The sequence below is a fragment of the Phalaenopsis equestris genome, unplaced genomic scaffold (assembly GCF_001263595.1).
Source record: "Phalaenopsis equestris unplaced genomic scaffold, ASM126359v1 Scaffold000002, whole genome shotgun sequence".
In the NCBI taxonomy this organism is placed as follows: domain Eukaryota; kingdom Viridiplantae; phylum Streptophyta; class Magnoliopsida; order Asparagales; family Orchidaceae; genus Phalaenopsis; species Phalaenopsis equestris.
The window spans coordinates 46,949,430-46,965,173 of NW_018164444.1; the positions used below are offsets into that span (position 1 = coordinate 46,949,430).

General features: G+C 33.8%; 1 protein-coding gene across 1 annotated transcript in view; it reads left to right on the top strand.

The window, feature by feature from the left end:
• The first annotated feature begins 2,021 nt into the window (after positions 1 to 2,021).
• The window catches only part of LOC110018531 (uncharacterized protein K02A2.6-like), a 20,979-nt gene continuing 7,256 nt past the window's right edge, over positions 2,022 to 15,744 (top strand). Inside the window, exon 1 of the mRNA XM_020715871.1 lies at positions 2,022 to 2,073. Coding sequence (XP_020571530.1) covers positions 2,022 to 2,073 — 52 coding nt within the window. The remainder of the gene's footprint in view (positions 2,074 to 15,744) is intronic.

Here is a 15,744-nt window from a genome sequence, read left to right on the forward strand (position 1 = left end):
AAGCGAAAAGAGATTTGTTTGACGAAATGGTTCCTGATACATAACATACACTGAGAGGGAATGGGAAGAAAGATATAGATACAGATAGAGAGAGAGAGAGAGAGAGAGAGAGAGGAGAGACCTTTCAGCAGAGAAGCTTTAGATATGAGGAAAGGAGACACTGGCGAAGCTCGAAGCCTTTCAGCAGAGAAGCTTCAGATATGAGGAAAGGAGACACTGGCGAAGCTCGAAGAAGCTCCATTCAACCTCTAGGGCGAGATTCAGAAGTATGAGTGTAGTGTGTGCATGTAACAGGAAAGAAAGACGAGAAGACTCGACTTTGAACCACAGATTTTTAGTCGATATCCGTTATCGCTGAAAATCTGTATTTAATATATTAAAAATAAATTAATTTTTTTTTAAAACCCTCAGAATAATTTCCCATATTTTAAGAGATATAAAAATAAATTAATTTTTTAAATAAAGAAAAACTTTGAAAAATGTCCTATATAAATATTTTTATAAGAACAAAAAACTAAAAACAAAATTCTTCTCAAATAGGCCTTAGTCTTAAGCTATTTGATTTTTGAACATTTGACTCTATATGCTTCATAATAGTCATAATTGGCTAAATTTATCTCCTATTTATTTTTAAAAATATATTAAATTTTCCATTCTAGATTAAAATTCTACTCTTTTAACTACTTACAATTTATTTCAAGTTTGCCTCAAATAAAATTAATTTAATCTGATTCATATTCGATTTTTTTTTGTACTACGTTCAAGCATTGTTTGAACTACGTTTGAATCAAAGTCGAACTCATGGTTTGAACGTGTCTTAACATCGTTCAATATGAATCAAAAATAGCTTGAACAAAGCTCAAAAATGATTTGGATGAAGTTTAAATATAGTTCAAATAAATTACATTTAAACATATTTCAAGCGTAATTCAAACAATTTGATCATATATGATTAAAGTGAGCTTTTGCATAAGTAACAAAATAACTCGAATGAGTCAATTTAGTACAAGATGATGATAGCAAAATAAAATCTTATTCCAACCATATTGGAATTATGTTCAAATAATGTTTGGATATTATTTGAACCTTATTTAAATTATATTTGAACTTGACTCAAATATGGACTTTTTTAAAAATTGTTTCAACCATATTTGAATAATGTACAAATTATTGGAACTATAATAATTGGATAGAAGTGTGTATATATTAACCATTTAATTTTGTAGTGCCCATTTTTCAAAATGAGACTCACAGTGTTTTAATTTTGTAGTTTAATCTTGCAAAAATTCTTAAGAAGCATATTATTCTTCTTGTATACAATTAGCACTAAAAATCAGGTATTTTTTTCCTTTTTGGCCCTTATATATTTCTATATCTTTAGTACTTGTAAAACTTAATGTATACTCTTTTTCCTCTCATCTTGATCAATTTTATATATAACATTATAGCACATGAAGTGTGCTATATAGACATCGGGTGTAATGAGAATAATATTAAAAAAATTATATTTCAAAGTGATGTTTTGTAATACTAATGGATTTTACATCTTCAGAAAAAACATCAAAGTGCCATTGAAACTTTTATCATCAAGAGAAGTATTGTGCGCTAAAACATTCATAGCAATGAAGAAAAAAATTATGTTTCAGTCTTATACAATGATTTTTGACACAAATAAAAAAGTTCAAAAAATATTTGACCTAAAGCTTTTTAATAGAGAAAAATCACGGTTGAACTTAGTCAAAATAGTTTGCTATATAAGTAAAGTTATAAAAGTCAGCTCTTCCTCTCATTTAAAGAATGAATAGTTAAAAGTAGGGGAATTGAAGACTGAGACCGTGCTTCACATCATAAATGTGAAGGTGTCCTTCAATGTCCTCCTCAATAGGCTTTGGGTTCATGAAAATTGGATAATCCCTTTATCTCTCCATTAATGTATTAATTATGGACATGATGAGATTGACTGATGCATCAAAGGAGACCTCTAGCCTTTCTCCATTGATAATATCAACATCAACAAAAACATGGCATATTATTCGCCCAAGAAGTTTACAGTCTTCTACATTGATCCAGAGAGTAATTTTATGCAGCCATGAGAAGGCTTTAAATGAAAAATAAGTGAAAACAATAAGAAAAGTGAAAATCAAGAAATAGAAAAGAAAAAATAAATATAAAAATAAAAAAAAAGAAAAGGAAAGTCAAGAGAAGAGGAAAATCAAAATCAAAGTGAAAGTTTAAGTGACGACTCTAACCTCTACTTCTAGTTTAAAGGCCTTTTGCCTCTCCTTCACAATGAGGTAGTAGAATGGGTCAGTGAGCTTGAGGGTAGTACAAAGCTACCAGCAATGTGCCTTTTTTCAGGGCTACCCAAACACCTATACAAATTGACTTGGAATCCAGCTCGAAGGATGAGTCAATTATAGTGGGTGGTTCAATACAGTCTATTGCAACAAGTCTCAAGCTTAGCATATCTCTAAAAGAGGATAGTGATAAGGATATGGCCCAAGATCAACAGAAGGGCATGTCTAAGTTATCTATTATTGACAAAGTGAACCAGTATGTAAGAAACTTAGCTCCAAGTTCGCTATCTACATATACAATTGTAGGTTCACTAGTTAAGGAATTTTCATAGCGGAGCAGTCAGTACCGAAACTTGATGGCTTCCTAACTCAGGACAAAATGCTTATGATCATTAATTCTTTAAACTCCCATATGATTTACATGCTCTTTAAGTTAACGATGCACCCTCTAAACTTAAAGAATAAATCAAATCCAAAATTAACAAATTAAAAGAAATTAACTAAGGAACCAATGAAAATCCTTTTCACACTTTCATAAGTTCATTATTTAGTGTGAACAACATCAATACTTTAGGTTACCTATGAAGTTTAATTACGTTTTTACATGTAATTACAATGAATTTTTGAGTCTATCTACTAATGTGGTAGTCCATAAATGCAAGTTTTAATTTGATTTCTTTCATATCAACCAACCTCCTTATAGAATGGGGCCAGAGGTCTAATAAAAAGTCATAACTAAGATCAAGATCAAGAAATTGATCAATGTTAGCTTTAATAAGGAAGAAAAAAATATAATTTTGTTGTCCAGTCTTGTATCAGTTAAAAAAATGGCCAAATTTGCACTTGTGTTTATTTATAGGATCTGAATAAGGCATTACCCACGAATGAGTTCCCATTTTCTATATCAAAGCTGATGGTGAAGATCTACTCCTTGCATGTGATATTCTCCTTCACGAATGGTTCATCCACTACAGAAATTGAGCAAATTTTCATATGACATAGTGGACTTAAATCGAAGGCTAATATGATGATATTCAATGGTTATTGTCGAATTTGAATCGTTACGCACCTTTTTTTTCTGTAGGTAAATTAGAGGCCAATAATGCAATTTTCATCTTTTTGGAGTCGAAATGATTCATCGTCGCGCCGAAATAATTTGTTGTAATGTATTTGAGATAGTGTCAGATTTTCGTAGAGGCTACATAAGCATCTGAATCATTATCGACAAAATTAGATGTTAAACTTGCACGTCAGATTATCCTCAGATTACAACATATAATATTAAAGGACGGTGGAAAATTATTGTCACTTGAGCATTGGAATATTGAGCATAAAGTAGAAGTAAATCATATGCAAATATGCTAAACTGAAAAAAAAAATATACAAAAGAACAATTACATTTCTACAACCTACACGCAACAAAGAATTCACATCATAACAATATTTTATCCAACCAAATTAGCGCAGATTATAACTCAAAAAAATATCATTAATGAAAAGTAAAATAATGTCACAAATGTACCAAATAACAACATTAAAATTAACAAAAAAATCTTGAGTAAATGTTCAAAATAATGCTAAAAAAATATAAAAAGTAACTCCTATTCATCATCTCCCTCCTCCTCCTCCTCCTATTCTACTGATGTCATCGGTCCCTTGCCCCGACGATATGCTTGTGCGCTATAGAATAATCGACCCTATGTTGGCCTTTTGATATCGGCTCACTAACTAGTTGAGCTCTTCATTCATTACAGTTACCTTCCTAGCAAGAGCGTCCTATTCTGGCTGTGAGGTGTCTGGGAACTCAATACTGAACAACGAGGGATCTTGGCCTCAAAGGTCATGCCCTTCATACGAAGGCCATAGATCCTCCCATTCTTCTTTCTTGATGCCTAAGTCCTAAGCTCTGACTCAGACTATGTAGTGGTATAATGACTATCACTGCTGCTGGCGGAAGCCTAGGGCTGAGGGACCAAGTGCCTCTCTCGAAGCTGTTCAAACTCCTCCTGCATAATTAAAACCAGTGTTTAATTGTTACTTTGAATAGTAAGATTCAAAAAAAAGTTCTAAAATTTGTGACTTTAGTTACAACAACCCATTGGGAATGTTGTGTCGGCACTAAAAAGTTGAGGAGTTGCCCGTTGTAAGCTGTCGGTCGCCGGAATCGAAATCTCCTTGCCCGCTTCGTAAAGACATTTAATTTATATATATATATATTTAAGTTTAAAAAAATATGAAATCAAACGGATCTCATATCTTTCAAAGTTTAGATGAAAGAGCACTACACCTCAAGCTATGTATATATCCCGAAAGATAAACACAAGACTTGAGGGTGAGGCTCGATCAAAAAAATTAAAAAATATATGACATCTGTTTGGTCTACGAAATCATTTTATTATAAGCCGACAAGTTTCCCTATTTAATATGAATTTATAAATAAGGTTTATATTATGCTAGGTTATCGAAAAATTTCCTATAAAGACAAACCTTTATAGTTAATTACATCTTAGATAACTGAAGTCACCTAAGAAAACTCTCGATAAAAATCATGGGATATTATCTTCAAGAATTTCAAATGATAGGACTTTTCAAAGAGATCAGACAAAGAGGTGTGGAAAGTGAATAACTCAAATTTGAAAAATTTATTTTTGGAATCCAAAGGAAGAAGAACTAAGAGATGTCACAGTTCTTGAGGAGAACCTCAGTGACTTCCCAAACTATTCTACTGTTTGGCTTCAATTTAGAGGAGAAATATTTAAGTATTTCATACTATCAATTTTATTAATTAGGGTTTACATTCGTGTGAAACGATTACAGAAATAACCTGGAAGATGTGAAGGTTTAGATCGTAACGAACGATAACCTCGGAATCCTAAGACTGGTTAGGACTTAAATTATATGGCAAAATAATACAAAGGCCTAAAGATAAGTTGAGGATTTATGTTGCATAAGCAAACAACCTCAAAGTCCTGTGGATTGCTATTTAATTCTAAGGAATTGTATGTTGTTGTAGATCCTCTTGTTGTTGAACATGGTCGAGTTGCCCACGATGCTAGCTCCAAGCTCCTCGTTGTGGTGAGTTTAAGTTTTTTAATGTGTCAAGTTATGGTGTCAAATCAATTGTTTCCTAAGGTTATGATTATTTTAAATATTATGGGGAATGTTAAAGCTGTTAGAGCGACACCGGTTAGGATCCCACGGTTCCCTCGTTCTTGCACCACTATTTTCTTTCGGATTCACTTAGTCCAAATGAATTTACTAAACTCAACTCAATGAGTTCCATACTTTCATTTATACCATGAAAAATCTCGTTAGCAATTGTAGGTTACCTCCTCCGAGGGATTCCCGATCATCCGATAGAGATGTTTTAATTTAGTTACAATTTTTGTTTTGTGATATTTGTGATTAAATTTTGAGTTGTCTTATATTTTGAATATTGTGGCGGGGGGTTTTTTCTTGGTTGATTTTTGTTTTGGTTTTGGTTTTTGTTTTGTGGCTATCCTCGTAGCTTTGGTTTTTCTTCACAGGTACGAGGCCCTTAAGATTTAACGGGTAAATTTACAATTTCAAGAAATTTTTTTTTTCAATATTTATATTTATATTCTTAATCATTATCATGAATTATAAATCATCTCAAAACCATTGGTTGGAGCTTAAAATCAGTGAGTTGTGATCTTCCAAAATCAAGCCCCTTACCTTAGTATCTTTTTATTTAAATATTCTTCTAAATTTATTAATTTTAAAAAATTACAAATTTGTCATTTAGAATGATATTAGTTACTACCATTTATCTCTTCCATATTTCAGTCATCAAAATATACCAATTAAGATTATTTATTGCCCATTTAGCTCTTTGGTTAAGCCTAAATATTAATTAAGTCTTAAATTCCAAAATTACCCTTTTGCCCCTAAGACCTTAATACCTCATAATTCATTAAATTAGACTCAAATGACTTGAAAATTTTATGTTACCTCACTTATGGGTTAATTAAAATATCAGATGAGAAAATGTGATTTTTCTGAATTTATTTAATTTTATAATTATTTTTAATGCAAAAATAAGGATTTTCAATGAAAATTTAATAACTTAATTAAAACAAAACCTCTGTTATTAAGAAAATTATTGGAGGTTCACTTAGATTAGAGGACCACTTAGACAAACTTTCATGATTTTTAGAGGTTTAATTTAATTATTAAAATTATTTGTTTATTTTGAGTATTAATTAAATATAAATTATTATTTAAATAGAAAATTAAGTTTTATATTTTATTAAATTTCAATGGATCTAGGGAACCCAAATAAAAAAAAGTCATATTTTTTTATTTATATTTTAATTATTAGAATTATTTTAGTGGAAATTAAAGAAAATTCATTTTAAGCCTTTAAAAATTAATATTTTGACTTAGAAAATTAGGAAAATTGTTTTAATTAGTTTCAAGTGATTAGGAAGCCAAATTTGACATTTTAGTGTGTTTTCATAAATTTACAATTATTATGATTTTTAATTAATTTTTTAATTATTTAAATGCTCAAAAATAGCTAAAAAATGAAGTATTTGTTTTAATTCTAATATTATTTTTCTCAGGATTCTCTAGTCATAAGGAGCTCTCAAAACCAATTTGGTGATTTTTTGAGTTATATTTTAATCATTATAATTATTTTAATGCCAAAAATGTCATTTCACTTAAGGTCATTTCACTTAATTAATTCACTTGAGTAGTCAAATTAACTCCAATTGACTTGAAATTTTTATGAGGATCCCCTCTGACATTAAATTATAGTGAAGAATGATTTTTATGTCATTTAATTTTATAATTACTCCAAATTAATTTTTATTCATTTTTAAGAGTTGGTGACAATTAGGGATATCTTTAATGAGTTAAATCAAATTTATATTTTTCCTAGCGTCCTCTGATCACAGTGAACCTACCAAAGTAAGTTTTGTATATTTATGATGAGTATTTTAATTATTATAATTTTTATACCAAAACAGGGACCTTAACTTGAAAATTAGATATATTTGGTTAGAGATTCCCCCTGACCTTAAAAAAATCAAGGGAGATACCTAACAATAGAGACATCAAAAGCCCCATGGTCCCATGCTATGGTGAAATGTCTATGCAAATGGAGAATCAAAAAACTAAATACTGTATTTAATTAATTAAAAATTACACATGCATCAAATAAACTTGAAATTATTTCCACATTGTTCTCCTCTGTTCACTGAATAAGAAATATTTTTATTTTTTTTTTATGATTTTTCTACACCAAGATATGAATTTTTGAAGTTATGGCTAAAAAAAAAAAAAAACTACTGAATAAATAAAATAAAACCCTATTTATCTACTTAAGTGACGTGGCGCCGCGTCAACCTAGGCAGATCCGAAAAACGCACGCTACACGCTTCCATTCGACACTGCCACCTGAGTTAACTGCCACGCATCTCCGCTGTATCGTCCCATCTTCTCGTCCAACACAATCTGGAGCGTTTATCCATTAAATGCGCGATTCGACGGCTGTGGGTCATCATCCCCAAATACCTAGCCCAAGAACCGTCCACATTCAAACCTTAATATCTCTCTCGATACTCAACTAAATTAAGTGTGGTTCATACCTAAAGACTCTTCTTAACTAGGAGAACATATCTATACAATTGATCAAGTCTTAAATCAATTCTATAAGCATGGAGAATCAAATGAAGCTCGGTTTAGGGTTGGGGTTCAATACCTTTGCCCAAGAGGCATGACCTCGATTGGGTGCTTCCAAAAACTTGCCTTGAGTCCAAAGAGCTCCTAGATGAAGCCTCAAGCCGTAGTGAAATGCCTAGGTGTGATTTCGACCAAGGCCGATTTAGGGGTTCGATCAAAGTCCACACTAGGTTGGTTTGATGATGGGTCTTCTATGGGGGATCTTCTTCTCTCACTCAGGGGATAGTGTGGGTGCAATTAATTTAGATTTGGTGGAGTCTAGAGGGATGTCCTATTTTGAGCTCCAAAATTGAGCTCATGTAGTGGGTTTGAGGGCTTGAGGATGGTTGGGTTGAACTCCAGAGGTCTTGAAGATGCTCTGGGAGCAATTTGGCATAGTTTCCCCAAGGAATTTCAAGCTCTCTCTGCTTGGTCGTGGAGGGTGAGTTTAAATAGAGGGGGGATGAGAGGCCATCAGGAGAAATTGGTGTATGGAAAAGCTTGCTTAGGTGGAGTGAAGAAGAGTGCAAGTGTTCAATTGGAATGAGGCAGCTTGGATGGGTTCAATTTTAAGTTTTGTCCTAGGTGGAGCATTTGGACTTGGATTTTCTGGCAGCCAATGTGGCCGGCCGGCCAGGGAGGGGTCATCATCTGACTCAAGGAGGTCAGGGCTTGGTTTTGGTGAAGTCATTTGGGTTTGGCCATGTGTAAAGGCATTAAATTGAAATAGATTAGGGGAAGAGCTATTTTGGGTCAAATTGGGTCAAGTTATGATTTGGGGTTGGGTTCACTCACCAAGGAGGGTTTGGATACTGAGGGAAATCAAATGATTCAGCTTAATCGGCATGATGAGGTCCCTATCCAAGTGATTTTCCATAAGCATAAGGTTTGGGTGTTTCATGAAGTGGGTTAAAAAGGATCTTAAGGATATTTGAAAGTGGGTTGTCTCCTTGCCATTAATAGCATGATGATGTGGCATGGCTCTCATGGCTCACCTATGGCTTCAGTGTGGCTTCATAGCTTCCCTTTGGCTTGGTGATCTTGCATGGGGAAGGATTTTTGAATTATGGTGTATTTTTGTGGAGTTTTTCATGAGGATTAATATGGAATGATTTGATCATAAATTTAGAACTTATGGAGATTTAGAACTTAGGAAATGGTTTTGATTAAAGGGATGATGGAGAGAAAAATCATCATATGGGCTTTTGATTGAAATTGGGCTTTTGGAATTTAACATGGTGGGCTTGGTCTTTTAAAATTGAGATTGAATTTGGGTTAAAATTTGGGCTAATTGAATGTTGAATTTAGTATAGGAAGATGTCATGAAGAGTTTGGAAGGGATTTCAAGTGATTTGAATTGAATTGGAAGACCAATTTGATGGATTTAGTCATACGGTCAAAATTTGGGCTTTTTAATTTGGGTGAAATTGGACTTACAATTGGGTCAAATTAGGCTTGAATTTTGTTTATATTGGGATTGGGGGTACTAAATTTTGATTTGAAATTGAAATTGGGCAAGAATTGGGCGAATTGGGTTAAGATTGGGGCTAATTTGGGGAAATTGGGCCTTTAAGGGCAATTTAGGGCTTTTGGTCAAATTGGGTCAATGTGATTGTTAAAAATTGAAATTGGAAATATTTGGGATGATTTTGGAATTTTTTTGGATTTTTGGAATTTTTGGGTTATGAGGGGCATTTTGGTAATTTTTGAGAATTTTAGGGGTATTTTGGAAATTTAATGATTTTGGTGAATTTTGGTCAATTTAGGTAGTGATGAGTGATTTGAAATGAATTTTGTTAAAATTTGGGTATTTTGAGAAATTTTGGGATTTTTGGCAAAAATTAGGGTGGTAGAAGTATTTTGGTAATTTGGTGATTTTGGGTCAGATTGGGCAAACAAGCCATGAAACCATGCCAAACCAATAAGAGACATATGAGGACTCATTTTGGATGTTTAAAATGCTAGTACTAACCCTCCTATCCAAGGATTAGGGGTATAGGTCCATCCATATGAGCTTTCCAAAAAGAGTCAAGAGACCAAACTAAAGGGGTCATAGGGTTTGAGGTATGTGAGAAGGTGTGTGAAGCTAGCCTAACCACAACCAGACCACCCAAGGTTAGTACTAAGTCTTGACTATCCTATGGAGACTCTCTTTGATCTCCTCCATACCGACCCCACCTGCTAAGTGCTAGAGGTCAGGATCAACATATGGAACTTTAAGTTGAGCAGAAAGGAGTTTAAAATTTCTAATGGTGAGGGTTCCTTTTCTAGTCATCTAGGAATAGTCAACATAAAAGTTCTATGGCTAGACCTTAGGCTATTAAAGAGGAAAAAGCTAGACCTCAACCAAAAAAGAGGTCAACATGTTGTGAGACCCATCGTTGCTTCCCCGACTTCGATGGGACTGATTCTTCAATATGGAGCGCAACTCCCTTGGCCCCCTCTGTCACCCGATTTGTCGGGGTCGTCTGTCTCTTCCTTTCATAAATAAGAGAGTTAAGGGTTGTGGTCAACATGCCTCAGAGGCCCTCACCAATCAAGGCATGTCGCTCGCCCTTCCGATAGACTTTGATGAACATGTCCCCAAGCCGATGCCTGCCCCAAATCTCGGAGATTCAGTGGATCTGGTGGTGATGCTCTAGGTGTCAGGTGAAGAGCCTCTACAATGTAAAAAATAATCTGTCTTTTATTATAGCAAGATAAATTTAATTTATAATTATTATTCAAATTACATGATCATACCTCAAACTCACTAAACCACGAGTCCCAAATGACAGTAGAGTTCTGCTTCCAAGAGAGATACTACTAATTGTTTCTACTCCACATTATCTCAGTGATGCAGGTAATGAGCATCTTCTGAGAAATGAATCTTCTTAAGAAAAAAATTAGTCACACAAAAATATATAAAATGAATAACAAACATAGTATAATGTTAAAAATAACTTATGAGTCCCCCTTCAACAGTATATGTACTCTTAAGAGGTGGCTGCGGTCGAGGGACTTGGCTCAGGTGGGGCTGAAATTGGTCAGGATAGAAGTGTAGGTGTTGTTGCACGTATTGCACTAGGTGGTGGAGTAGGTGTGTCAGTAGCAGTAGTCACAGCAAGTGGGGAGTAGGTGTGGGAGTAGCAGATGAGGAAGCAAGAGGCACAGAAAGTGTGGCAACAGTAGGTGGGAGAGTAAGTGATGCAGGTGGCTTGACAATAGTAGGTGAGGGAGTAGGTTTGGAAGCGGTAACAGAGTAGTAACAGAAGAAAATGATCTCCTCTTCCTGCCCCCTGCTAGTAGTCTCTAATGTCCCCAGAAAAGGGGTCTTTCATGCGGATGATCACCCGCACCACCTGTGGCCATCTGTAAACAAAGAAAGGACATTAAAAAAATTAGTATAGACAAAAAAATAATCATGAGTGGAATAAAAGTAAACAAAGGAAAGAGCAAAATATTAAACATATGTTAATTGCACCAAAAACAAAAAAAAAAGGAAAATAAGACAAAGTATCAAAAGTAAAGACATGAAGGTGCAAAATTAAAGTAAGACGCTTATTGAAGCTGCATCACCAAGTAATAAAACTAAAAGAAGAAAAGTAGCATTAATCACTTGTCCAAATTTACATACCATTGTTATTAAGTTTCATTAGAGGAACTCATCGCTGAAGATGAACTTTTCTGCCTCAATGTCATCAACATCCTCATCCATATCATGAGGAACATCTTTCTTTGGTATCCTCTAAGGCAATCTTTTAACCGTTTGTGATGCCCTAAATATGAAAATCTAACATACCTTCCTTTTATATTATGCAGGTTAATACTTTTCCTTGGTGTATTCTTCATAACCACAACCAAATCAACTTTATCTCTTGCTTTACTAGGATATCAAAGGTAATAAACCTCGGTAGCTTACGAGCTAGAACAAATGGATCAAACTTTTCATATCGTCTGCTCATTTTGAATTTGATGATATCATAAGGCGTAAGTGTTCAGGTTCCTCGATTCAAAATAGAATTGAACCTCTGACAGTTGAACAAGTATATAATGTAGTTGACATAATCCAGATATTGCAATTGAATTGCTTTGTCAAGTATGTCGTAATAACTAATCTCGCTTTCTCTATGTTGTTTCATTTAACAACAACACAATAATTATATATCTTCATTCCTTCACACCACAAACTCTTATATTCTAATATAATCTATAATTGTTTACATCAACTATTTGCCATGTAACAACGTTGCAATTAGGCTCCCAGGCAAGATCTAGTAATATTTGATTCGTGATTTCGTTGCTTATATAAATGACCCATAAAAATTTCAAATGTACTATTATTCCAACTTCAAACGTGACGATTATATTAGGTACATGTGATTTGAAGAGTTGCTTCAATGTACATATAATTTGAATCATGTCGAAAACTCTGCTTTAACCAGCTTCTTACTTATTATAGACTCATTTTCTGTGTTCAAGTTGTTAATGAATAATTTGTTCACATCTTTGTCATTTCTACTTTTGAGTTAATTAGTATATATATAACATTCTCAATAAAAAATTATATGATTGAGTTTGGGCACCAAGAATCTTATTGTATAAATGGTTGGACTTCGTTTGCAGTTCATTAGAACTTATAATTTAGCTACCTGAATCTCTTTATCACTTTGATATCTTGTACCGTGCCTCAACGATGGCTCTTTGGACATTTAAAATATAAATAAATTTTGGTTGTGAAGGCATGTCACCTACAATATGATATGTTTGATGTCCTTGTTCAAAATAATAGGAGCAGAAAGTAATTATCGTCTGCATGAAGAATGCTTCGCAGATCAATCCCTCTTGATGTGATTTATTCTTAATCTTTTTTTTATTTTATTTAAAAATATGCAACACAAACATATTTTACATTGAATATGGAGGTTGTTTAGTATGAAATAAAATGCAACTCACAATTGTATGCATCAGGAAAACATACATCTCAAAGGGATACAACCATTTGTACTAAGTACACTAGAACCCCCTAATGTAGCCTCATAACATAGATGTATAAGCAAATGCTCCATTGACTCAAAGAAAGCAGAAAAAAATACCTGCTCGAGCTTTCATAATATTAAGGGAATACTCGCATCAAGATTTCTCAACGAACAAACATTCAGAGTCCCTACACACAACTCTTTGAAGAATATACTTACTTTGATCAAGGGAACAAGCACCAGCTTTGGTAATGCATGAAATGCAATAGGTAATAAGCATTATTAAAATATATGACATTCGTGACTCTTCATTCCAAACACCTTACCCATTCCCAAGTCAAAACCACATCTCAAATTTGAGACACGACGATTGGGAAACTTTGAAGAATTCACACACTCAAGTATTGTTCTCCGTTGATCTAGTGTAAGTCAATATGTAGCTTTGGGCTTTATTAATTTATTTGAATTTTTCTCTTAAAGTTCTAAGATCCTCCTCTCACAACACACTTTTAGATCCATTCTAGCTTTCACATTATCCTTTACTTTACCCTTGATACCCTCAAATTATAACCCTAACTTTGATACTAACTTTTTTTATTTTGTATATATCATTTGACACTAATTTTCCTATAGGTTTCATCTTTTTCAATAATGTTGCTACTTGATTGAATGCTTCTCTATAGATATTCACATTCAAATCAGATTTGATGATCAATATTCTCAACACCACTAATAACTTCGTATGTGTGATGCAACAATCCCATAAAGGTTGAAGAGCTAGTAGCTCATAGAACTGTTATGATTCATTGTTTGGTGTTTCACTTTCGTGTGGAAGACTCTCAACCAAAAGAGTTGTGTGAGTGTCATGAACCATTTCTTTGTATGTATTAGAATCATATTCCTTTGCTAGAGGGTCATAACTTGTTGAGGCTCCTCTTTTATTGTACTGAACTTCTGGTTCTTGCTCACCTTGTGCTATCCAATACCAATAATTTGGTTTGAATCCCTTGTGGTAAAGATCCAATTTAAGTTCTTCAGGTCACAAATACACTTCATTTTGTGCTTTGCACGAGGACAATAAAACATACCCTTAGAATCATAAATGGGCAGCTATGTGCCACCTACACGAACTCAACACCAATAAAAAACTCATTTATGTGTGTTTTTGGTCCCGAATATAATCGGTTATACATCCAAGCTCTTAAATTATAAAAATCTATCTGTAGCATAAATATAGCTTTATAGATCAGTGCAACTATTATGAAAAATAAAAATTAGTCAATACTGATCAATATTTGAAGTCGGCATTACTTGGTCAAGCAGATCTCGAGAACTCACAAGGCTCATTAGTTGGTCGACATTTAATGTGATCGAACCATGTCTAATACATCTCTATCTCTTCTTGTCCACCACTCGATTTACAATAACCCTACTAAATCATGACTACGACAACTTTATCTGCTCGATGCATTACCCCACTTCAAACAGTCAACATGAATTCTCCAATAATAACATCCTTATCTATATATATTGACCACATTTTTGGTGATGTTTGTTTCCTTTTCTAGAGTTCAGGATCTAGTCATAAGACTTTTTTGTTGACTCTCTTAGAGGACTAATGTCAGGACCCACACTAATTAGAAAATTCAAGGCGCCTCTTGATTATTTGTAGTTTCATATGTGTGGTTTCAAATCCTCAACTTTCAGTTGATTCGATCGGAACCAACACATCAAAACTCAGGTCGAGTTCCTATAGGAATTGAGAATGCCTTAGAAATATCTTTTGAGACTTAGGGTTTTCGATCTTTCAAGCGATGCAAACACCACAATTCACACACAATTCACTAACCAAAACCAAAAGCAAATTTAAAACAAAATGAAACCCCTCGTGACCCGAACTTGAGACATTTTTGCAAGAGTCGAGCAACTCGATGTCGGGAGCGTTCTGCTAAACCTTGGTCGATGCTAAGGTGAGGGTCGGTCGACGAATATTGTTCGCCACACCGCACGTGAAATTGGCTTAAATTGACCCGATCATCGACGAATTTGTCCAGACGACCTCAGATAAAGAAACAGACCATGCGAGCACGTCTAGAACGTCAAATTTATCTAGAAATGATACCTATTTTGCTATGATTTCATGTACGAGTCAGTAGTGCACAAATTGACATGTTTAAATATTAAAAAAAAGTTATAAATATAAAAATTTAATAATAAAATAAAAACAAACAAAGTTTCTTTTTAGAACAAAGACTTATACTTATTTCTTCTAGAGAGGGACTTATCTTCCTATTAGAGTAAAGTGGGAAACTAGTTCTGAAACATAACCAGAATCATTTAACAAATTTTAATTCAACCTTGTTTTAATTCCGAGAACATTCTAGAAAAAAAAAATACCGGATTAAGTTTTCAATTTCTCTGTTTATTAAATTCGAATTTCATTACAAACAAGCCGCAAGATCATTTTTTTTAACTCTAATCAAAAGGTCATGCTTATTTAGGGCCTGTTTGAGTCAGCTGCAACTTATTGAATAATCTGCTAATAAGCTAGGTGCGGTGACTATTACAAATTTTTATTTTTTTGGAAAAACCAGACTGCAGCCTGAAAGCTGTCACCGCACCTAGATAGGAACGATGTGAAAATGATGTTTTCAACGTTTTAAAAACGCATAAGCTGCCATAATGCAGTTTACCCAAACAGACATGGTGCATTTTGGAAATGCCACCGCACTAAATAAGCTGCCCCAAACGGGCCCTTAATCTTCATTGGGTTAAAAGACCGTGCTTATATAACTTCATTA